The 24313-nt window shown below is 35.6% G+C and overlaps 2 protein-coding genes and 1 pseudogene across 3 annotated transcripts; 2 read left to right on the top strand and 1 right to left on the bottom strand.

Moving 5' to 3' along the window:
- The first annotated feature begins 1596 nt into the window (after positions 1-1596).
- Positions 1597-7263, top strand: LOC145582710 (F-box only protein 6-like). Its single transcript, XM_081639711.1, has 2 exons — positions 1597-1958; positions 5551-7263. Exons 1-2 carry the CDS (start codon positions 1819-1821, stop codon positions 6797-6799), a joined length of 1389 nt encoding a protein of 462 aa, XP_081495837.1. The 5' UTR covers positions 1597-1818; the 3' UTR covers positions 6800-7263.
- Positions 7264-14339: 7076 nt separating this feature from the next.
- Positions 14340-18060, bottom strand: LOC145582707 (uncharacterized). The gene is made up of 2 exons (XM_081639708.1): positions 17799-18060; positions 14340-17247 (listed from the first exon to the last, which is right to left on the bottom strand). The coding sequence occupies exon 2, from the start codon at positions 17144-17146 to the stop codon at positions 14831-14833; it is 2316 nt and encodes a 771-aa protein (XP_081495834.1). The 5' UTR covers positions 17147-17247; positions 17799-18060; the 3' UTR covers positions 14340-14830.
- Positions 18061-20596: 2536 nt separating this feature from the next.
- On the top strand, positions 20597-23221 carry LOC145582708 (protein gamma response 1-like; annotated as a pseudogene). The gene is made up of 3 exons (XR_014099926.1): positions 20597-20716; positions 20831-22003; positions 22356-23221. The product of XR_014099926.1 is annotated as a protein gamma response 1-like (transcript).
- The last annotated feature ends 1092 nt before the right edge of the window (positions 23222-24313 follow it).

Genomic DNA, 24313 nt, shown 5'->3' with positions numbered 1-24313 from the left:
CTCTATGAGAAGTACTATGTCATTGAGAAGACTTGATGAGGACTAACAAAGCTTTAATAACTTTTTTGAAAGAAAACACCCATCATAAAGCACTTGGATTGGACCTTACTTTGTTAATGGAAAGACATATATAAAACTAAGGTAAAAACCAAAATTACGTTCAAAGAGAACTAATAATAATGGGCAAAACATGAAAAGTTCGAAGAAATTTAGTAGATACTTCCTTTAATATAAGAAAAATCATGATGTAAAGGCAAATGTGTGGTGGGCCTAAAGAATAAATACGGCACAAAAATCCATCAAAAAAATGTAATTAATTTAAGAAACTTTGGTTGCAAAATTATGAAATTATTTTTGTTTGTAAGGAAAAATATTCAAAGGTGCATGTTAACGCGGTCCGAAGAATATGTAACTTGTGAATTTATGCAACCAAAATTCCAACCCCATCACTTTTCAAGAAGGAATCCAATACAGAAAGCCCACACCTTTTATTATTTCTTTGAATCCTTTTTTTAATTTTTATTTTACATCTCATGGTTTCGAGGGCATAATTGTTTTTCGTGAGATTTCAAGGATGTGGATCCTACTTTTGGTAATTTTTACCATCAAAAACGGCATAAAATTTATTTGAACTTATGTAATTTATGGAGAAATAGATTGCTACGAGTAATGATACTTTGATTTCAACTTGAATAACATTTAACTTTTATATGTAACCAGTTACCATAGTTTATTTTGTTAGTATTACAGGATTACTTTGTCAGTGGAACATGAATTATTTTGATATTTTGCATCACATAGTGCGGTCAACCGTACATAAAACGCATAGCTTTAATAGAAGTATGGAGTAACATTTTGATTGGTAAATATGTTGGTAAGCGTTTATCAAGCTTAACATAGTGGCATCGTCAACAAAACTAGAGGTATCTTGCTATAACTAGACTTGAGAAAATTGAATCATTTTCGATTAAATGAACTATATTGCTCGACTCAATACTGAAAACGTCATACTCGAATTTGACAATTGACATAGATGGTGGTTAATCAACTTGAAAAATCAAAAACCAACATTAATTGCATTTCATAAAAAAAATCCTCTATCAATTGCTACACATATTCATGGATTTCAACCATTAGTTTAAAACTTTTGGTTAAGTTGATGTCATGGATCTGAGATTTGAACCTGTGACTTTTATGTCACGTTGACTCCGATACCATGTTAAAAAACCAATTCAATTAAAAGTTTAAGTTAATAATTGAGGCCTAAGATTATGTTTATACTCTATAAAAAAAAGCCAAAAATAAAACCCGAAACAAACTCAAGATGAATGACCCATCGGCCGTAACCAACTCTCTTTAAAACTCATTCAACAAACAGAACCCCCCGGAAGGTGGTTTGCGTACGGGTCAATACAAAGCAATGATATCGCAAATCGCACGGTTGATATATTTGACGTTGCAAAAATTACGAGTAGGTAGTCCAGTGTACTTACATTACAAATAATCTAAAGATTACATTTTTACTTAACAAGTTAACACCAACAAAAACAAAGCAATAATTACACTGTAATTATAATTAGAACAACAACAGAAAAATAAAAAAAAGGCAGATAAATAAAGCCACAAAAATCACAGGTGAGAGAAAGTGAAAGAAAAGAAAAACAATGGAAAAGAAGAAGAAGGGTAGTAGTGGTTTTGGTTTGTTCATCTTCTTCTTTTCCAGAATCCTTCTTCTTCTTTGAGATTTCAGAACAAGGAAGATTTCCCAGAAATTTCAGAGGAAATTGAAGATTAATTAATTTCCAAGGTTTTGGTTTTATGGAACAAGAGCTTGCCATGCTTAGGCAGCTTCTTTCTCACTTTCATGAACTCTCTCAACTTTACGGCTATAATACGACATCGTTTCATCCTCATCCTCTTCTTCACTCTTACTCTTATTCGTCTTCTTCCTCCCCCAGGTATAATTTCTCATCTGATCCGGATTTTTGGGTTGTTTTTGTTTGTGGGTTTGTTTTATTTTTGATTTTTATGGTTTTTTCTTTTTGGGTTTTTATTGTTGCATTTTATTCAATTTTTTGTGGGTAATTTATTGATTTCATTTGTGAATGATGATGATTTTTGGGTTTGTGATTAATTTTGATTTTTTTTTTTCATGTTATTGTGATTAATTTAGCAATTTATTCAAACCCTTTGATTGGGGTAGCTGTGAGTTTTCTGGGATTTAGCTAGTATGCAATTTTGATTGTAAGTGATTGGAATTTTTCCATGTGTTTGTTTGAGCTTTGAATTGAGGTCTTAATGATGAATAACAGTGATTATAATGATTCCCTTTTTACCACGGCGAGGCCTGTCATGTCGTGTCGTGTAATACCTACGATTGGAAGGGAGTAGAAAGCTGGGAGATAACTTCTTGGCTTAATTGTAGACACTCTGAGATCCTGTTTTGAACTTGCTCCGATTTCGAGTTAAGTGATGGACTCAATCACTCAACAACCTGGTGTTAATTTGTTGGGTGGAAAGTGGCTGGTTAGGTAGATTGTATTGACATACGGTTGTAAGGTTTTCAATGAGGTAGCTCGGATTTGGTGCTTATGTATGAATATTATTGTGTAGTTGGTGGTATTATATTGTTTTGGCCTTTTAGTTAAGTAACGGTATGCTTTTATTCCTCTAGGGTTTAATTGGCATTTTTGGTGAAGTGAATTAGGAATAAAGTTTTCCATTCAAGGTAATGATTGGAATTACTTCTACATTAGAAAAAAGTTTCCATTAAAGGCAATGAAGCCTTTGGAAAATCACGGTATGAGGGAGAACTATCTATGTAGGATGGCCAATCACGCAAACATGGTGAGACTTACTCCAAATCAATTGTCTAGGGTGGGTAGGGGGATGAGATTGGGGCGGAGGGTAGGGAGAGGACGGGATGATGTTATATTCCTCAAGAAAGGATGTTATCCCTAATTGAAAACATCTTTATTAGTTTTCTTTTTCCTTGAGATGCAATTCATGTCAAGGTGAGAATGTGATTATGAGATCATGCTGTCTCTGATATGAAGTATAATTTCTCTTTTAAACATACGCCTAAATTTTGTCTTCCCATTAAAAGTAGTAATGCTCACCTGCAACCTTAAAATGGACTATGTTTTATGCGTCATCTTATTACCAAATTTCAAAATGAGTGATGATATACACAGTAAGCATAGAATCATAGATACAGTGAGGAATAATGATTAAATGACTACACTAATCACTAAAGTGAAGCTTCAATGAATTACTACTTTGTACGTATGTAGCGAAATGCAGAGCTATCTTATATGATATTTTTCTTTTAATTGCTAGATTATTTCATATATTATAAGGTGTATGTATGTGTGTGATATTGTGGATAATATACCACATGATTTTATGCCATTAAGGTTAATTATGCTTTGGATTAAAGACTTGTAGATCATATCTTGCTCTTTTTTATTTTTTAAAGCTAGATTATTGCATGTCACGTAGCTGTATCTGCGTGATATTGTGAAAAGTAATTTGAAGCATTTGTCAAAGTTATAATGTGCTATTGTTGGATCGTACTTGAGCATGAATTCACTTTAGAGAGAAACATCAAACCATTTCGTAAGCAGCCCAATTGCACTTGGTTGTTGCTGAAGCAGGATATGGGAAATTGGGAAGGATGTGGATTGGTCTTTCCCTAAGTTAGTACATGATTTTCTTATATTGTTCCAAGGCCAACTCTCTACCTCAGAAACCGTTTTCTAATGTTAGGTTGAGTTGATATGAGGTTGACCTTAAGGAGTTGCTAAAAGGATAAATATGTAGCAGATGTTGATGTCGGTGGATGGCAGTGTAATATAAGGTCTCTAAATGTATACATAGTGTCAAAGCTCAATGTATACAGAAAACTAAAATATAGTAGTTTCCGGGAAGTCGCAAACCACTGAAGAGCTGGGTGTCGGATGGCCTTTGAGATTGGTGTTACTAGGGTTAATTATAGAGGAAGGGGACCGGAGGGAACAGGAGAGGAAAAGGCAGAGATGTTTATGGCTATGGTTGAGGAGCTTTCTATTCTGATTGTCCTGCCATCATACCAATGGGAGTGGTATGGCAGTTGTTTCATTTATAAAGATGTTGTTTAGTTATTATTTAGTCATTGTATTAGAAAAAGAGAAGTACAAAATTCATCCAAATCTTTTTTGGGTTAATAGTTTGCTCATCTCTCTTACCTCATTGACTGTGAACCATTTTTTTTTTCTTTCTAGAAAAAAATGTTAAGGCATGTTTGGAGTGTTACCTCATGAAAATTGTCAGTTTGAAGGGGTGTTTAGACTGTTATTCCTTCTAATTGGAGTGGGGGGCAGAGCATTAGTGGTTTAGGATTTAGGGTTACAGATTTTGAGGCATGACGTCTGTTTTTGATTTTAAAAAACAGAATGACACATTGGTTTCTCCTATGAGTTGCATCTACTTTACCAAAGTAATGGCCTAAATTGCTTACTGTTCATTCGTTCAGTGTTGAACATCGTGACTTGTATTGTGCGATAGATGAAGGTTGAGGTGAGGCTTACTGCTGGTGTTATAGAAGTAAAATTGGAAGTAATTTTGAATAAATCTTTGCTAGAAGCCTAGAATTAATTGTATTTCAAAGCATTGAAGCTAACTCTATATAGACAATGTGGCCGATCTTCAAAACAGTATTACCTTTTGTTTCCCCTTTCCATATTGAAATTAGGAAAGATAAATCCCTCACTGTCCCTCCCTTTTTCTTCTGGATTTATCATCCAAACACTATTCATCTTGCTACATTTATCTTTGTGGTTCAAAGCTTTTGAAGCATCAGGTGGATGAATATACAATTTCTAATTACTATGTTATATGACGATGCTATTTATCAAGCTTTAGGAGGATTAAACATCAGTACCTGTTACTCTGTTAGTGATCTCTGTCGTTGATCTGTGATTTAGTTAGGTTACTGTTTAAGGGATTATACTTGGAATGGAGTTGGCTTCAGATACGACTAGACTATTGGGATAATCAAGTGCCATGCTCCCTGCTTTCTGTCATTACTGGGACTGACTAGGTCTCTTTTTTAACTTTGTCATTCTTTAACTGTGATGGGACAATGACCTAATTGGATTTTAGGATATGGTTGCATTTACACTCTTGACTTGAACCTATACATCAAATGTTGTATTTATTTGGATGTCCCGGATTTAAGGACAATGCCATTTACATGCTGTATTACACAGTCTACAGAGAACAATCACTCCTAAGTCAATCACAGGGGTTCTTTGTTGATATTTGCATTCCACATATTAGCTGTTGCACTCCCTCTCTTAATCTTGTTATGTCAGAGGGTGGGAATGTTGTGAAAAATTGGGAGTGAAAACAGTTTCCTTTTATCTAATGTTAAAAATTCTTGCTGTATTTGCAGACCTTAAACTATTTATACTGATCCTCATGATGATTTGAAGATATTGTTATTGTTTTTACATGCTGAAAAGGCATATTTGCTTATAATTATTTGATTTATTTCTGCTGTTTTTACAGTTGCTGTTTCCTCAATCTTGATGACAATCTTGTGGAAGAAAACTGCAATAGTGTCATCATGCCAGCTGAAAAACCTGGGATTTTAAAAATGGTTGATCATTATAAGCCACCTCCCACCAAGAGATCTCGGAAAGAACGAAATCGTGGAAAGCATTCTGGATCCTCAAACTCATGTGAAAACATGAGCCAGGAGATCTGGAAGGAATTTCCTGAGGACCTTTTGGAGGCAGTCATTGCTAGGCTTCCCATCGCTACGTTCTTCCGCTTCCGTTCAGTGTGTCGGAAATGGAATGGCATGCTTACCTCGAGGAGCTTTACAGAACACTGTGCCCAAGTGTCTCAATCACAACCTTGGTTCTATACCATAACTCATGAAAATGTGAACACAGGGGCTATTTATGATCCTTCTGCAAAGAAATGGCGCCATCCTACCATCCCTCCACTTCCTCCAAAGGTTATCCTGTTGCCAGTTGCTTCTGTAGGGGGTCTTGTCTGCTTCCTTGATATAGGTCATCGGTTGTTTTATGTATGTAACCCTCTGACCCAGGTTTGGAAAGAGCTTCCTCCAAGATCTGTCAAGGTCTGGTCCCGTGTTGCTGTTGGTATGATTCAATATGGAAATTCAACTACACGTGGCTACAAGATACTATGGTTCGGTCGTGATGGGGAGTATGAAATCTACGACTCTCTAAAGAACACTTGGGCACGCCCGGGAAATTTACCCTCAGGAATCAAGCTCCCACTTTCACTGAATTTTAGATCAAATACGGTGTCTGTCGATGCCACGATCTACTTCATGAGGTCGGAACCTGATGGGATTGTATCCTATGACATGGTGAGCGGGATTTGGAAGCAACATCTCATCCCAACCCCACCAAACTCGACCGACCACAACCTTGCGGAGTGTGGAGGCCGAATCTTCTTGGTGGGATTGCTGACAAAGAATGCTGCCACTTGTGTGTGTGTATGGGAGCTTCAGAAAATGACGCTCTTGTGGAAGGAGGTTGACAGAATGCCAAATGTATGGTGCTTAGAGTTTTACGGAAAGCACGTGCGGATGACTTGCTTGGGCAACAAGAGTTTGCTCATGCTGTCACTGCGGTCACGACAGATGAACCGGATCGTCACCTATGATGTGGCGAAACGGGAGTGGTTGAAGGTTCCTGGTTGTGTTCTTCCACGTGGGAGGAAACGGCAATGGATTGCTTGTGGAACTGCTTTTAACCCTTGCCTTACCGCGGTTCCTTAATAGTTTAATTCTTTTATTCCTTGCCAAGTACTTTCCATGTTTTCAGATGCTGCAACATTCAGGCTTCAGTACCCTGCAAGAATACTTTGATTGTAAGAATACAATGGCAGTTATCCTTTACTCAAGTGTTTGTATTCACGAAAGTTTGTTATTTTTATTTTGATTATTACAAAATTAAGAACCTGCTGAGCAGTGTATTGTAGAACTTGCATAACGTAACATCCGACAGTGTCATGTAAAATTGATTTACTACGGAGTACTTATTATTTGTGTCATCTTTGGCAGTGTTTTGTTTTTGTTCTAATGTTGTGGGCTGAACATTATATCACAGCATTTGAGAGACAGCACGCAAAACGCAATTTTGGCCATAGGTGATGAGCTACAAACGATAGAATTTTTGTTGATTTGTGTCATTTGAAAACGCAATTCTATGCATAATCCTCCTATTGAGGGGTTATTTTTTCTTTCATGCTTCATCTTCGCGGCTTGTAGTAAATTGTCTTTGAACATGCTTCCTGGAATAACAAATTTTACCTTTGTATCCCATCTTCGACTGAGCTTGAATAGCAATCATGTGAACAGAGTAATTATGAAGGTCACAAGCTGTGAAAGCAACCAGAGCCAAATATCTAAGTGTTTCCTTCATTACTCAGGTTAAATTTGAAACCAACATTATATATGGTTTAACATCTGTAGTCTACTTAATCTCTGTGAAAGGATCTGTCACAAGTTTTACTTCGTATGTTACAAATTGCTGTAAATACCACAGGGTCAGATCTTAGGATCTTTGCAAACTTCCTGAACTGTCAAGAGTTCATGCCAGAGCCAGATATCACAACAGTTCTTTTTGTCGACAAGCTTGAGTACACCACCATATGGGGGTCTTGGCTCCTTGTGCAGTCTTCCTGCACAATCTGAACTACCCGTAATTGCCACGAAATCGATCTTGATACACTTCAAACTTGTTGAGAAGAGCACCGTAAACAGAAAAGGACTGAACGGTGCTCATATCATCTGTTCCACAGCACACACAGCCACACAGGTTGCAGTCGCCCAATGTCTCCTGACTCATGAGCAATTGAGCATGTAGCATACTTAGTTAAGCACCAGACTTTACCAAAGATTTACAAATGGATTTTTGATAAGAAGAAAGAGGAAGGAATATCTTCAAAGGTGCCCTTGTATCATATTTCTTATATGCAAAATTAGGTTGATAGTTGATACTGCAGGGACTAGGGAAGATTATCTTTAAAATGTGCTAGATTCAACACATTGCAATAGTTTAGATTGTTTGAAAACAAATGACCATTTCCAAATCTATTTGGATTTTGGATCTGAAAAGAAAGACAAATGAAGGTCTAACCATCTTAGAAATTTAGCTAATTATATGGCCAATTTGCTACATATTTTGTGCTTTATTACTTTCTATGAGCTTGAACATCGCCAATTACAATATGCAACGTCCAAGGACAAGAGGGTTAGAGGGGTTCCCTTCTAAACAAGTAAACATTCATTCATTGAAAACTATTGCTTAAGCAATTGTCTGTGCTATTAAAAAGGTAGTGCTTTTCTATGTCCAGTCTTCGTAATGCTGAAAGGATCTGTTATGACTCTCTGATAGCTGAGGATGACCCATCCCAGCCGAAATTTTTATGTAGCGAACTAAACGTAACAATCTAACAAACTTTTAACTCTCTTGTCAACTTGAGGGAGAAAGGAGCGAAATAGCGAATAACTACTTTGGACGACCATTCCATTTGGAACTGACCCAGACTGTAAGTGTAACATCAAAGCAATAGCAGTAAGTAAAGGGAGCATGTTAAACAAGCGAGTCGAGTAGAGAATGTGCATCACTGCATCTTATTATTTATTCAAAATTTGCACTCGAACAACACAGTTGGTACATTCATCTCGATTACTACTATTTCTGTGGACTAAACATATGAGAAAGAGCTAAACATCACATTGTGCAATTAAGCCATTCCTCCACTTGTGGCTGTCCTGATAATCTGGAAGAGAGCTGAAAAGGAGGAAATAAGCAATTTTAGTAAAAGAGCTTACACAACCACACGACAAATTTGTAAACTTTCGTCAACAATTCAAAATATGGGTTGATTCTAACAATCAGATAAGATGTATGATTATTCCTCCCAAGTTCCTCTTGAAAAATAGTTTTAAGTAGCGTGGATTTTATTTTCCACAGATTTTATAACTTCAAACTATCAGGAATCATGTGTAGAAAACGTCAAGTGCGTCCTCAGCGAACAAAAATGAAGAGAGTAATATGACCAAAGAATGCAAATAGAGAATAAAGAATCAAGACGAAAATGCAACCAGAATACGACTTTTCTAATTCAAACAAAAAGGTAGAGTCAATCCTCAAAAGGAATATACTGCAAATCTTGAAGCCACTTGAAGAAATGGAACTCAGTTTCCACCACCCCACCCCAACACATGAATATAAGAAACCGTATAATATAAAGAAAGGAACATAAAAAGATAATCAGTTGAACATCACCCACACCCCGCCCCACAAAAAATAGATAAAAATAAAAATAAAAAAATACATTGTCTACAAGCGTAGTCTTGTTCATGCATATAACTACCATACTCAAACCAAAGCCCTCAAAAAAACTCACAGTTAGTCAGGACTCAGGGGAACGGTTTCTAGACTTTCTACAGCTTGAAGCTGCCAACTGAAAATAAAGTAATAAGCCTTAATGTTTACAGCTATGATGTCCAAAACTTCAGGTAGTGCAGTTTCAAAAATACCAAAAAAAAAAAAAAAAAAACAAATCATGTTTTACTTCGTCTATGTTGTGCAACTGTTAATGAGGCCAGTTTATAGGAAACTCTCGTATTTGCAATAGCAGAAATCAAAACCATCTTACTTAGCTTAAATACAAATCACATCCCAAATATCCAAGGCCCCAAATCTCTGCGATTAACCTATAGTCACTACACTAGGACAGTGGTATTGAAGTATTGTATATATGGCTTCAAGAAGTCTTGTGTCATACAAGACAATAAAAACAAAGTAAAAAATGAAGGTAAACTTCTTCCTACAAAGCAAGGATAGCTTTAAAGAATACACAACCAACAATTAGAAACAAAGGAAATAAAGCAAAACAGAAGCTTACATGAGCCAATGACAACGAATACAAAGAAACCCAACAAGATAGGCCCAACAGGATAGTCGGAACCCTTCTTGACAGTAGTCTCGGGAACAAAGCCTCTCTTTGTGACGTTCTTCTGGAACTTTTCGTTCTTCCTATCAGCAACACGTCTTGAGGTCGTCTACATAAAAGACACACATCACACAATGAGCTAATATGTAGCAGTCATACATCGCAAAAGGGTCATTTAGATGCCAAATCCTCATAGGGTGTTCTACAATCTATACATACATATATCCCACCAACAATTCAATAGCCAATATAAAATCCATTATGCTAATCTCAATCAATGCACATTCATTACAAAGCATATGACAAATTTCAATCATAACTTTACAACTTCACATAAAGCTTGATGAGTGAATTGAATTGAACCTTATATACACCATAAACTAACTATGCATGGAAATGCACAATCACCCAGCACTTATCAACTCACCCCGAAAAAAAAAAAAAAAAAACCAGCAACAACCGTTCTTCTTTGGTTTTCTCAAAATTTTGCTTCTGTCACCAAAATAAATCAGGCATATCAAACCCCAATTACCCAATTTCCAATTCAATTAACCTTTTAACCTTAAAGAACCATCAAGTCATCCTCCAAATAATCTAAGAACACTATTCCAAAAAAAATAAATAAATAAATAGTAATAATAATAATCTAAGAACAAATTTTACAATGTAATCAATACGCCAAAGTACCAAACACAAGTGGTTTACCAAATCAACAAACTCCAACATTATATTACGTCACATTTAAAAAAAAAAATACATTGTACTACCTCCGTCCCGTCCCCAAAACTTCGACCCTTTTGGGTTGATTTCGCGGTTATTTAGAAAGTTAAATAAAAACATATTGGAAATATAAATTTACATGGGGTTTTAAAATGTAGAGAGATAAAGAATTAAAAATACATGGAAAAAACAAAATTTTATATAGGAAATCTAATTATGCACGAATATTGTTGTAAATTGATGGGTATTTTAATTCAAATGGGTCGATCATTTTGGGACTAAAATTAGGCCAAAAGGGTCGAAGTTTTGGGGACGGAGGGAATAAAATTTAACAATCAAATATTAAGATTTGGGTTTTGTTGTTAGAATTCAAGCCAACAAGTTCATGCATTGCAATTTGCATCTGCATGCAGAAAATGACAGATCTTAATCACACATTCATACTTTATCAACAAAAAATCAAACCCACATCTAAATTCAATCATAATTTAATCAAACAAGATCCAAATTCAAGAATATACAGGAAATTATAATTGCATGAATCTGATTAACATTCAGTCAAACAAATCAAAAAAATTGAAAATTCAACAACAAGATCACAAATTTACCAACTAAACCCAACAAGAGCCAATCATAATAAACACAAAATCAGTTCAAATTTACAACATTATAAAAAGCGAAATCAAATTATACAAAAAAAAAGGGGGATTAAAGAGAAAAATACCATGAGTTCTGAATGTTTGAAAAAAGAAAAACAGGAGAATTTCAGGAAATTGTCCGAAGAATGGGAAAAAAGAAGAAAGTTTTTATCTTTACTCCGGAAAAACAATGAAATTCTCTGTCTGACACTTTCTCTCTCTTCAACGCGGCTTTTTTGTCGATCTGAAGAAATTTGTTGATGGATTTAGAGCTAATTTATGAGAAGAGAGAGAGAGCTTTTGGATCAGGTATTAAACGTCAACGCTATGACATGGCATGTTGTTATTGGTCTATTTTGTGTATGTGGATGCCACGTTTTCATGTGTCTCACTAACGTTGTAATAAGTACTACTCTACTTGTCTACTTGTATTAGGCCCTGTTCATTTCACCTTAAAAAAATAATATTAAATAAAAATAATTTTAATTCAATAAAAATAATTTTAGTTTAGTAAAAATAAGATTAGTTCAGTAAAATTCAGTTTTCATAAAGAAGAATTATATTAAAAAATAAGTAAAAATAATTTCAGTTCAGTAAATATAATTTAAGTTCAATAAAAATAATTTCAGTTCAGCAAAAATAATTTCAATTCAGCAAAAAAAATAATATTAAGTAAAAATAATTTCAGTTCAGCAAAAATAATTTAAGTTTAGTAAAAATAATTTAAGTTCAATAAAAATAATTTTGTGTTCAGCAAAAATAAGGTGAAGTGAACGGGGCCTTAGATTGATTTTTTTTTATTGCTTAATTTTAATTATAAACTATATTGATTCAAAAAATGATTAGCGATTACAGATTACGGTTAGGGTATGTTCTGTTTTTCTTATTTTCACTTTTCACTTATTTATAATAAGTTTAAACAAAGTCAATCAAGTTTAGATAAGTTCAGTTCAGGAAAAATAAGTTCTAATAAGGATTACCCAATTACCAATTACAACTAAAATAAGTTGATAAGTGAAAATTAAGTGAATAAAACACATTCATAGTATTGCTTTGATATAGAATCAAGTGTTCACTTTACGTGTCTAAAGTTCTTCTTGTTTGGAAGATAATTATCTTATGAAAAACTCACAAAAAGAACATCTTTTATGATGGTTGAAGGAAGTATTTGGTATCATTGGAATAATTTCATTCTCTTAAGCCATGTTCACTTCACCTTAAAAAAATAATATTAAGTAAAAATAAGTTCAGTTCAGTAAAAATAAGTTCAGTTCAGTAAAATTAATTTCACTTCAATAAAAATAATTTTAGTTCAGTAAAAATAAGTTTAGTTCAGTAAAATTCAGTTATCTTAAAGAAGAATTATAATAGAAAATCAGGAAATATAATTTCAGTTCAGTAAAATTAATTTAAGTTCAGTAAAAATAATTTAAGTTCAACAAATATAATTTATTTCAGTAAAAATAATTTCAATTCAGCAAAAATAAGGTGAAGTAAATGGGACCTTAATGTCTTTTGAATTTGATATTCAAGGTATACCGGCAATAGAACTCTTATTGAGAACAATGGGAGGTCCTTGGAATGATGCCTTTGAATCTTTGACATCCTTTTACCTTAGATTCAACTCAAAGGTATAATTGTACATGTGGTACAAAATTACAGATACAGTGACTTAAGTTAATATTGAATTCTTGTAAAATTATGTGACAAATTTTTTTTAACACAAACAAGAGGAAATATATTAAATAAAGATTATCCTTACATCAATATAGATACAAGAAAACTGGATGCAAGTAATCCAGCCCTTAGCCCTTAGAGAGAACATCAAAATAAGGGAATAAGGGAAACTAAGGAGAGAAATCACAAAAGCTAATAACAGACAGCAACGATAACTAGCAATACCTACTATACTGCTACAACTACTATTAAAGCTACAAATACTACTAACCCAACTTAACACATAGTTCTGACATCCAACACTAGAAATGCAAAGAAAGCAGATGAAATCAAGCAGCCACAGCAGAGGCCATATCCCTATCATATAAGTACTTGACTCGAGCAGGCACCTCAAAGTACTCTTTAAATCCAACATGCATCTCATTCCCTTCCTCAGCAAGCTCATGGACAATCAGATTCAGATCCCTTCTGATATGAGAAATTGATGATACATATTTACTTCACCGTCTTGGTTATATCTATAATTCTATAGCCCATATTAAAAATAAATAAATAAAGAAAATTAAATTAAATTAAAAAAAATAAGTTCATCTTCGTGATAAAAAAAAAATGTTTATCTTGTGGCATTTTTGTAAATAAATCAAAAAAATTTGTCAAATATGAACCTCATTAATGTTGATTTATTTACAGAAATGTCATGCTAATTAGGATTTTCTATTGATTTATTTACGGAATTGCCACTAAATAAACGTTTTTTGTTTATCATGAAGTTGAATTGGGGCTCCCTCTATTAAAAAGAGCAGCAATATTCGATATGATCTGATAATGACTTTATTTAAATTTGGCAAAATTGTTTCATACTTTGTGTAAATTTATTGTCATTACGAGAATTATCAAATTGGTCGTTAGAAGTTAAGAGAGTACATATAAAATATAATGCATACAGCTGAGCATACCCAAAGGAGTAGGTAACCCACTTTACTTAGCAACTTATCATAAACAGTTGGGCTTTTGGGCGGTTTTAAATGGTGTGTGAACATACATTTAGAGTTTCCCGCAAAAAGTAGTTAGGCAACTCTGTTTTTTATTTTATTTTGCCTGCTTTCACAATGTTGTCATTAACAAACTTAAGCCAAAATTCCCGTCAAAAAAATAAAAAGCCAAAATCATTTGAATTAGGAAGTATATTTATAATTTAATTTTTTAGGTTTGAAAACTAAATTATATTCATGTCGAAAATCATTGTAGAAGCATAAGCATCAGTGAACATAACCGCACCAAAGTGTTTATGAATAAGAACCAAGGGTAGACTTGAGATCACAATGTAAAGTTCGTTTTGCTTCAGCAGATGATCTTTATAAAACCACTTCAGTATAAACCAAGAACACTGACTAGTGTCTACAAAAAAAAAGTAAAAAAAATTCCTAAGTTACAACAATTGTGGTGAGAACAACTGTGGCTAAGCCTAATTGAGGTGTGACTTGTATATCTACAGGCCTTGTAGCGTATATTACATGAACTCGAGGAGCCCCCAACTCGCTTGTTGCCAAATAAAGTCGGCAAATGAGCCAAGCTGTCTGTCATTGGGCTGAAACCTGTGAATATACATCAGTCCTCATTGTTTCTGTTTCACATTGCTACCTAGTACCAGTTCTTCACTCGCTTGCAATATTTAGCATGATGACCAAGGCTCAACAAGATGGTCTTATTGAGGTCCTGAACAAATTTGCTGGAATGACTTCAAATTCAGATAGCTTTCCACGTGCACGAAAGTCAAGAAATTGAATCATCTTGAATGTTCTGCACTGTCATACTTCAGTTGAGTAACTATGGTTTCTTCTACAGTGCTGGGCTGCTGGCTTCCTAACGCCCTTTCGTATTGGCGGAAGATGATCCTTTGTTTCTGCAGTATTTCGCATGCCTCTATCACGTGGTTTTTCATCATCATCATCTATAATGTCCACCCTCTCAGTCGCCTGATTTTCCGCTATATCTATATCCTTCACATCAGCTATCACTTGAAGAAATTCAGGTGGAAGAGCTGCAGGGTCCAACTCCCGGCAACCCTTTGGAGCATTAGGAGATTCATGACCTGAAAGTAAGTGAGAAGGAAGCTGATAAGAAAACCGAAAGATCTCCTCCTTAGGGATCCTCCTCACTTGTTTTGAGTCCAAGTGATGATGAAAAACAGCCTTGAAGCCAGCAACTTTGACAAGTGGTATTACAACAACTCCAAGCTCCTCATCATAATCTTCTAGTACTTCCACCATGTCATACTTGTGTATAACCTCATCATCAGTGAGTTCATTCCAGTCTGGAGACCAATTCCTATACAGTGCCCACACATCTCCCTTCCTTGGAAAGATACGAATAGCTCCACATGAACCTTTTGTCCATCTAACTTTATGTGAAAAGCAATTCAGACCATCATTTTTCTCATGCCGGCCTACTCGGAAGTCTCCACATGTTTTTGAGAAACCTGAACCAACCCAATTTAAAGGACCAAGTTCTGTATTTGTGGTTGAGTTTAACCAACTGATCCGTATCCTGAATGGATCCCGAGATATTACACTTTGAACCATAGCATAAAATCTGGGCATGCCATCATCATTGTCATATACAGCCCATACTTGATTCTCTCCAAAGGCCCTATCAGTCCTATCCTTGTCAAAATCATAGAATTCTGGATCAGGAACAGGAATTGATAATCGATCTTGAGTCGCACTTAACAGGGAATTATCCTCAGAAACTAAGCCAGAGTCTGCTGCTTTACTAGACTTCATTCCCAAGTTGCCATTTATCGCCACATTTTCCTGCCTATTGTCCTTGTCATGAGATTTCTTAGTTGCTATCTCCTTTTGAGCAGCATTGTTTAACATACTAACAGAATTCCATTCAGCTATTTTTGTAAGAATTTCTTTCCTAGCCTTATGCATCAATATGCTACGCAATTCGCTCTGGGATAGCTCCCTAGTATGGTTGAGTTCACCGATTCTATTTGCATAAACTGACCCAGACCACCTAGTACCACTGTGCCTGGGAGGTGGGATTGTGCTTGATATGCCAACTCCAGCACCTCCAAGGCCCATATGATCATTGTTCATATTGCTATCATCACTCACTCTTTTCTTTTTCTCGCTAGAGGAACTAATCATTTCTCCAGAAGCATCGTTTTTCCTTTTAGCCTTTTCTCGTTTTCTGGCAGCTTGTGCTTCCTCACGCACTCTTTTAACCTTCTCATACGTCTGTTGAACCACATTTGCAGCTTGAGAAACAGATGAAACACCAGCTGCTCCTGAGAATGGAGTCCACTGTGAGTTATCTGTGTTACGCCCAGCATTATGAATACTTTTGTTTCTCACTTCCTGTTGAGAGTTTTGCCAGTGTTGGAAATCTTCCCGTGGTTTTGACGATTCAGAACCATTTGAAACGGGTGGGGGTGTCTCTATGGCGAAAAATGGCTTGCGGCAATTAGGGCAGCGCAAATTGTGATTAAGATAACATCTAAGGTATTCATACTGCATCTTGCATCTATGGCAAACAGTCCAGAAAGAATTCTGATTTGCCTTCTTAGATGAACCAGGAACAGAAGAGCCATTTGATGGGGAGGCATTTTTATTAACTTTGGGATTAGACATGGTAGCTTTAGCAAAGTTGTAAAAACCATTAGCACCAGGCGGCACAGATGAACTCTGAGAAGGAGGTTTAGTCTTCTGCGAAAAACCCCTAATGTTCCTTCTTGAATCATAGGCAGCTCTCCTGTTTCTGTCAGATAACAAGCTCCAGGCTTCTGAAATTAGCTTAAAAGCCCCTTCTGCTCCAATAGACTTGTTTTTGTCAGGATGGAGCATAAGAGCAAGCTTTCTATATTGCCTCCTTATCGTATCATCATCTGATTTAGGGGTCACACCAAGCACACCATAAAAATCTGCCTCCCCTAGCACTGGATCTTCTGCAGCGGCATACACATCAAGAGTTGCCAACATCTGCGAAATCCCCTCAAGACCAGGATACAAATTCTGTGCCTTGAGCGCAAACTTCTTGGCCCCCGGTAAGTCCTTGGCATCAAACTTCCTCTCCGCAATCTCTCTTGCCTTGATTGCATCATCTTTATTGCACTCCATTTCACCCTTATCAATGCACACTCAATGAATACGCAAAAGTATCATCCAAATCCAGCAACTTTGAGGTCTAAACTTCCGAATCTCAATTAAACAGCATAACCCTTAAGCATAACAAAAAAATTTGAATCAAATCTCCAAATACACATACAAACTGAAGGGACTAAGTAATTTCTATAAAAACACCAAATTAAAATTAAGAACAATCCCCAAAACAATGTCCAACAACAATCAAATTCCCTCTTTTATGAATTGCAAATGAAGGATATAGTATACCCTCTGCAATCAAACATTATTATTCAGCATAGTAACAAACATTACAAAATAACCATCAAAATTCATTCATTTACCAAAAATGCAAAATACCAAACAAAAATTGCATACTGAATTCAACAATATAAAACCCATGTTCAAATTCCAAAACCCAGCAAAATATCAAATTCGGCAACAAAAAATTGAATAGAAATTTATTAGTAAAATGGAATCAAATTGATCCAAAATACAGTTTCAACTAACTGAAACGAACAAAACTAACCCACAAAAAACCCTAACATTTTTCAAACTAAAATCAAAACCCTAGAATCAACGCTTAATCAGTTTGTTCGTAAAATTAGGAGAGAAATTGAAAGTAAAAGCAACTGAATTGAAGGATTACCTGGCGAAAAAGAAGTAAACTATACTTCGTAAACGAGTATATTTGAATCAAAATACACCATGAACATGGATATGAAGGACCACCATTAACGTTGGTTTAAGGTTTTCCAATGTTTGCCGCTATTTTCTTTCTCAATTACAAAAATTCCCCAACTTTTAAGGGGTAATTTTTCTAATCTAATTTTATCTCAAAAGAAAAATATGAAAGTTTCAAAAAAAATTCAATGAAAAATAAAAGGTCTTAGAAAAATGTGGAGGGTATGGATTTTGCTTGTCTTTTGGAAGATTTTTGTGCCTCTTTGAATTCATCATGAATTAAAACTAAATGGTTTTTTTTTTTCCTAATTGGTTGAGACTTTAACTATGGTTAAATTTTAACTCGACTCAGATGATTGTTGGGTTTATCTGTGATAAGGTTGTCTTTTGGTTTATCATGGCCTAAGTTCTCTTTTGCAAACTAATTGAACTACTCGATATCGTGCATGAAAGTGGATGTATTTTGTTATTTTCCTATAGCTCTTTTCCTTCCCCCATCTCCCTCTTCTTCCTTTTCCTTATAAACACCATTAATCCTAAAATCACACAGGACCATCACTTTAACAACCACATAATAGACAAACAAAATTTTATCAAGAGTTGTCACTTAAAATCATCGGTTAAGGATGTTCAATGTCAATATTGAGGTGTAAATGTGATCCTCAATCATCATCGTTATTGGACAATTGAAAAAACTTAAGTGGTTATCATGCGTTGGTTAATGGAAATGGCATTAGAGGGTGGTTGATGGGTGGTGGTAGTTATAGAAAAAAGGGGGAGGGCAATGCATCAAAAGTCAAGGCAATGCCTAGATTTAAATAAAATAGTGTACATCATGTCATAAACAATAACTTTTACCGGAGAATGCATGCCTTGATAGAACTAAAGCTGGCTCATGGCTGGACAGGGCCAACATGCTTTGGAGTTAGTTAGGCCCTAATCATGAGTTACGTGCTGTGTCAGGCTGAAATTTTCAAAAGGTTCGGCCGTGCACGGCCCAGGCCAACGTGCCATTGTGCAGGCTTGCGTAAGCAAATTTTTCATTGATTTTAACATGCTTTGTCGTGTCTTGCCTTATCGTGCATCTCCCAAATAAAAGTGACCTTGCGGCTAAGCATGCATAGTAACGTGCTGTGTCGGACATACACCATGCCTACCTTTTTCGTGCCAGGCATGCCCATTGCCATCTTTAGATATGACTCATAGGAGCAATAGAAGATTATAAGATACATTACTTAAATTTTGGCTAACCTCTTGCATTTGTTTAGCAAGCTACAAAGGGGCTAGGTGGTTTGATGGGTCCTATAAGCTCTATATTACGGAGTACTATGTATGTGCCATTGGGTTTTCGCTCCTTCCTTGTATCGTACCACTAGAGGATTGGAAGAAGCAAGAACCCAAGTAGCATAAGAGTAGTGTTAACTCAATATTTGCATTTGTTTTCCTAACTCAACCTTCAAGGTTTTTATGGTTCAGTATTTACGGGCAAGATAATTGGGAGTAGAGAATAGAGTAAGAAGATCCCTACCCCCAAGCATCCTCACTTGGTAGGATTTGAACCCCATACTTCTAGAATTAAACCTTATCAAGTGTGGAGTGAGTCAATTCTTTCTTGGTCGAAAACAAAACTTTGTTTTTCTCAAAAAAGAAAACAAAACTTTGTTATTACTCCGTATTGAAGTATGATTTTTTTTTTTTTTTTGGGTAATGTTATATGTAGCCCTAAGGGCTATATATAAGCATTAAATACACTCTTGGAAATTGTATAAAATTAGGAATTCATGACAAAAACACGCGTAAATCAGTGTAATTAGTGTTTATGTTTTATGATTTCTTAACTTTTTACGATTTTCAAGTGTAAATTTAATATTTATATATAGCCTTAAGGAGTATGTATAACATTTTTCTTTTTTTTTTAGGAAAATATTGAGTATCGATCAATTGATGTACACTCTATTCTCTATTGTTTTATTTGTTTACCGTAGTAGATGTAACGGTAGACATTATATGCCGGGTTATTCACTACTCTTAGTACTCTCCTATGTTTTCATTTGTACTCCTTTGGCGCTTTTTTTTTTTTTTTCGCTGAAAATCTCTTTCTCTCTCCTCCATTAGAGCGCATTTTGAGTTCTCAACCGTAGCGGCTTCTGAGCTCTCTCCTCCATTGAAGCAGCTTCTAAGGTGCGATGTTCTTCTCTTTTGTAATCATCGTATATCAATTTCCCAATCTAGGGCTTGAATTTCACAGTCGTTGATTTGATTGTCAGTCTAAATTCAATTTAGGGTTCTTTTAATTTGGATTATTGAACTAGTATTGGTTATAATTACTGAAATTGTGAAAGATCATATTGAGCCATTTTGTTTCTAGAATTTTTCTATGTGCAATTGATGATGATATGAATGATATCTTACGCGAGAAGAAATTAATGTGATTTTTCGACCCTAATTTGATAATTGAGTTGAAATTGCTGCTAATTTGTTGCATTTTTCGATCCTATTCTATCCCACGGTATGAATTGGAAAAATTTGAGGCTATTGGAGCACAATCTGATCTTGGATTTAAGGCTAGTGGAACTTTGAGCTCGAACTGAGTCTAAATCCTATCGAAATTGAACCGAGGCTACTTTATTCGAGCTCGGCTCGAGTTGAACCCCTCTTAGTGAAACCCTAGTTATGTTTGTAATCTATTTTATGGAATTACCTCTAATGGAACTAGGAAATATTATTGATACTTTAAGTCTTAAAGTAACCAAGGCAATGGCAGTTGAATCGTTTATAAAAGATGAAAACTCGTTGGTTGCAACTTGCAAGTATTAATTCGTATCCCATTTTCAAAATCTTGGATCACCAAACATCGAAGAATTGTTGATGTTGTTAGGATTGGTGAGTAAGAGCTGTATATATACGTGTCGTCGTTGTTGTTAGGCAAAATTGATTATTCTTCTGTTGGTGTGAAAATGTGAATGATCACTTCAATTTCTTTCTTAATTACTGCAGAATGCACATTACCGAATTAGAGAAGTCTCCAAAAGTAAGTCATCAGGTAGAGAGCCATGATACTAAGTATGTCTCAGGGTCTTAGCACTATACTGGTCGCTACGATTCAGGAAGCCAAGGATAGAATTTCCCAGATTGAGTATATCTTTTGCAGTCAGCTTTACCCCAATATTCAAACGAGTGCAAAATCTGTCCAGAAGATATATGTGGAAGCCAGAAACGCTGCTGAAAATGAGTGGAAAGAGAGGCAAAGTAAACTCGAGCTTCAAATGAAACAGCTAATTCTTGAAAAGGAATTAGTCCTTGATGAATGTAAAGCTTTCATGGTAGAGAAGTCAAGACTAGCAGCAAGGGTAGCTGAATTGGAGGATAAGCTGCAGCAGAAGACAAAAGAAGTTGAAGATGCTATGGAATCACATGCTAAATTACATGATATCATTGAGGCGAAATCCACTACTCTCAGAGATAGGGACCTGCAGGTGAAAGAGCATGAAGAAAGAATGAAGCTTCTTGTTAACAAATCCCAAGAACTTGAGGGAAAGATTGATGCACTTGACAAAGATCTTCAGGAGAAGAATGAAGATGTAACCAATGGAAAAGAATTAGCGAAGGAATTACAGAGGCAAATTGATTCACAAGAGCTGAAGATGAGGAATACTGAACAGATGCTGATCAAAAGTGAAGAAGAAAACAAACAACTCTCAGTGAAGCTGGAAAATGTGGAAACCAGTTTAGATAGTCTCAGAAATGGATATAGGAAAAAAATTGCTGAAGCAGATGAGGGAAAGCAGTTGCGTGAGCAATTAGTTCACGAGCTGACAAAGAAGAATCAACTGCTGTCTGCACTTGAGGGAGAGAAAAAAATGCTTGGTGAGAAGCTTCAAGAGAGTCTTAGAAATAGGGATGATAGAGTAATTAACACAAGAGTACCTCAAAATGATTTGGTCAAGCAAATTGAACTAAAAACTACAGAGTTAGCCACCGAGAAGCTTAGACGAAGAGATCTTCATGCAGCTTATAAAAGACTTAAGTCTCAACACAGCTATCTGCTCAACAAGTTTGGTCTCACCAATGAAGAACCGTTGCTTCAAATGAAAGAAGAAGAAGAAGAAGAAGAAGAAGAAGAAGAAGGTGATCCATTGAACGATGGTGAAACAAAATTAGCATTATCTGGTGAGGATCGTTGAAATGGACTAGCTTTAAAAAATTATTGCGCAATATATTTTTCCTGTCTCAAAGTATATACCTTTGCAAACTCTAATCGTATGATTTGTTGCTTAATATTATCTTTGATTCTTTCATCTTCTGTTGAGTAATGATAGTTTATGTAAATTCAGTATCATGAGTGTTATTCCAGTGGTGTCAATCTGTTTGTTTTTGGAAAGAAGGGTTTCACTTCCTTACAACCGTTTTTGGCTCTTTGTTTGCATCCATCATTCCATTCATTCCCAATTAGTCATTACGAGTAAGAAGTTACAGTTAGAATTCTACTTTGCGTAAATAATTAAGCATGTGTATTTTGCAGAAGTCAAGAAGAGAAATTTAGCAAGTAGTGTGGTGGCATGTGAGTTGAACAAAGTGAAGCAAGAAATCAACACTATGGAGAGCTCAGATGATGAGAAATTTGTCAGGTTAAATCAGAAGTTAAGCTCCAAATCTTCATCTGGGTCTGACTCTCCTACTGGAAACCATTGGACCACTAGTAGGAAGACCAGAAACTTGGGCTCATTAACTGGTGGAAAGCGCCCTGTATCTGGTTGGAGAGAGACTCAATCTCGTCAAAGTCCCGGTGGTCCTGATCTGCATGATGATTTTCTTGATACACCATATGAAGACATTAGGGGAAATTTGCACAAGAGCATGAAGGATAGTTTACGTGATGTTCCAGCTGAAATTCCAAAAGACATGGATTCAGATGACGAGACACAGGACATGAGAGCTGAATCTGCGCCCAAAAGACAGCAGTTGCAAGCTCCTAGGTCTGGTGATGGTTCAAAAGGTTTTAAATATGTGGAACCTGTTCGGAAAAAAGCTGAGCGGGAAAATTTGACTGGAATAGAATGCAAGCAGTGCAAGAAATTTTATGATGCTGTCCTTTCCAATGCTAAAGATGGAGAAGTTGATGGACAGAAGTTTCGATGTGAACATCATGACGGTGTTTCAAGGCATAGGTACAGGTATGCACCTCCACTGACCCCTGAAGGATTTTGGAATATTGGATTTGATACTGAAACTTAGTTTAATGTAATGTTTTTGGAGATTTCAAAATTATTGCATTTCAAAATTTGAAGATTGGATGCAATTTACTAATTCATGATCTAGCATGTATAGAACCACAGTCTCATTCTCGATTACTCCGTATATGATAAAAACTTAATGGAAGCCTTTGACATGCCTGTGCTCACTTTAGAGAAGGCAAAGTCTTTAAGGATGCAGCTAATCCACTAGACCTGCTGGCCCTGTTCCTAATCATTATCGCAACTTCTGATCCCTGCCATTTTCACCACTAGCAATTTCTGTAAAAGGCGATAGGATTAGCAATAATCAGTCAGCTCTGAAACCATGTTTTAAGTTATTAGTTTCTAGCCCCATTTCAAGCGTTAAATTGTGTAATTTGATTCATAGGAAATGCATATGTAAAAGGCGATAGGATTAGCAATAATCAGTCAGCTCTGAAACCATGTTTTAAGTTATTGGTTTCTAGCCTCATTTCCAGCGTTAAATTGTGTAATTTGATTCATAGGAAATGCATATGTAAAAGGCGATAGGATTAGCAATAATCAGTCAGCTCTGAAACCATGTTTTAAGTTATTGGTTTCTAGCCTCATTTCAAGCGTTAAATTGTGTAATTTGATTCATAGGAAATGCACATGTAAAAGGCGATAGGATTAGCTATAATCAGTCAGCTCTGAAACTATGTTTTAAGTTATTGGTTTCTAGCCTCATTTCAAGCGTTAAAGTGTGTAATTTGATTCATAGGAAATGCATATTTTAACTCTTACTTACTACGATCAAGTATATATAGATGGTTAAAAGATTCATGGTAAGTTATCATGCTTTCATATTTGGCCAATTACCTTTTTCCTTATATTCGTCGTTTCATCTGCCCTCCCCAAAGGAGTCATCTTGATTTCACTACTCACCTATCTAAGTGGAGGTATGTGTAGAAAAAAAATTTATTTTTAATTGTAGGAAAATCCCGTGGTTGTACGAAGTATATGAGACTTTTACAGTGTCTCCCTTGTCTTTCATAATCTTTATTAAGCTTAACATAAGCTCATTCTATTCTTAAACCAAATAGTGATAGAGACAAAGTAGTGCATCCAACTTATATGCTATTCATCCCCTCATCTCCTTCAATGTAGGATACTAGGATAACTAGTCTCAACTCACTTGCGAGGGATATTCAGTTAATCTCTTTATTTCATGATAGTCATCGGTCTTCCCTATAAAAGATACTCGTAATTCAAAAGTCACCCGAGT

The sequence above is a fragment of the Chenopodium album genome, chromosome 15 (assembly GCF_948465745.1).
Source record: "Chenopodium album chromosome 15, dcCheAlbu1.1, whole genome shotgun sequence".
Taxonomy (NCBI): Eukaryota; Viridiplantae; Streptophyta; class Magnoliopsida; order Caryophyllales; family Amaranthaceae; genus Chenopodium; species Chenopodium album.
The sequence above is the reverse complement of the archived record's forward strand: the minus strand, read 5'-3'. Positions and strand labels throughout refer to the sequence as shown.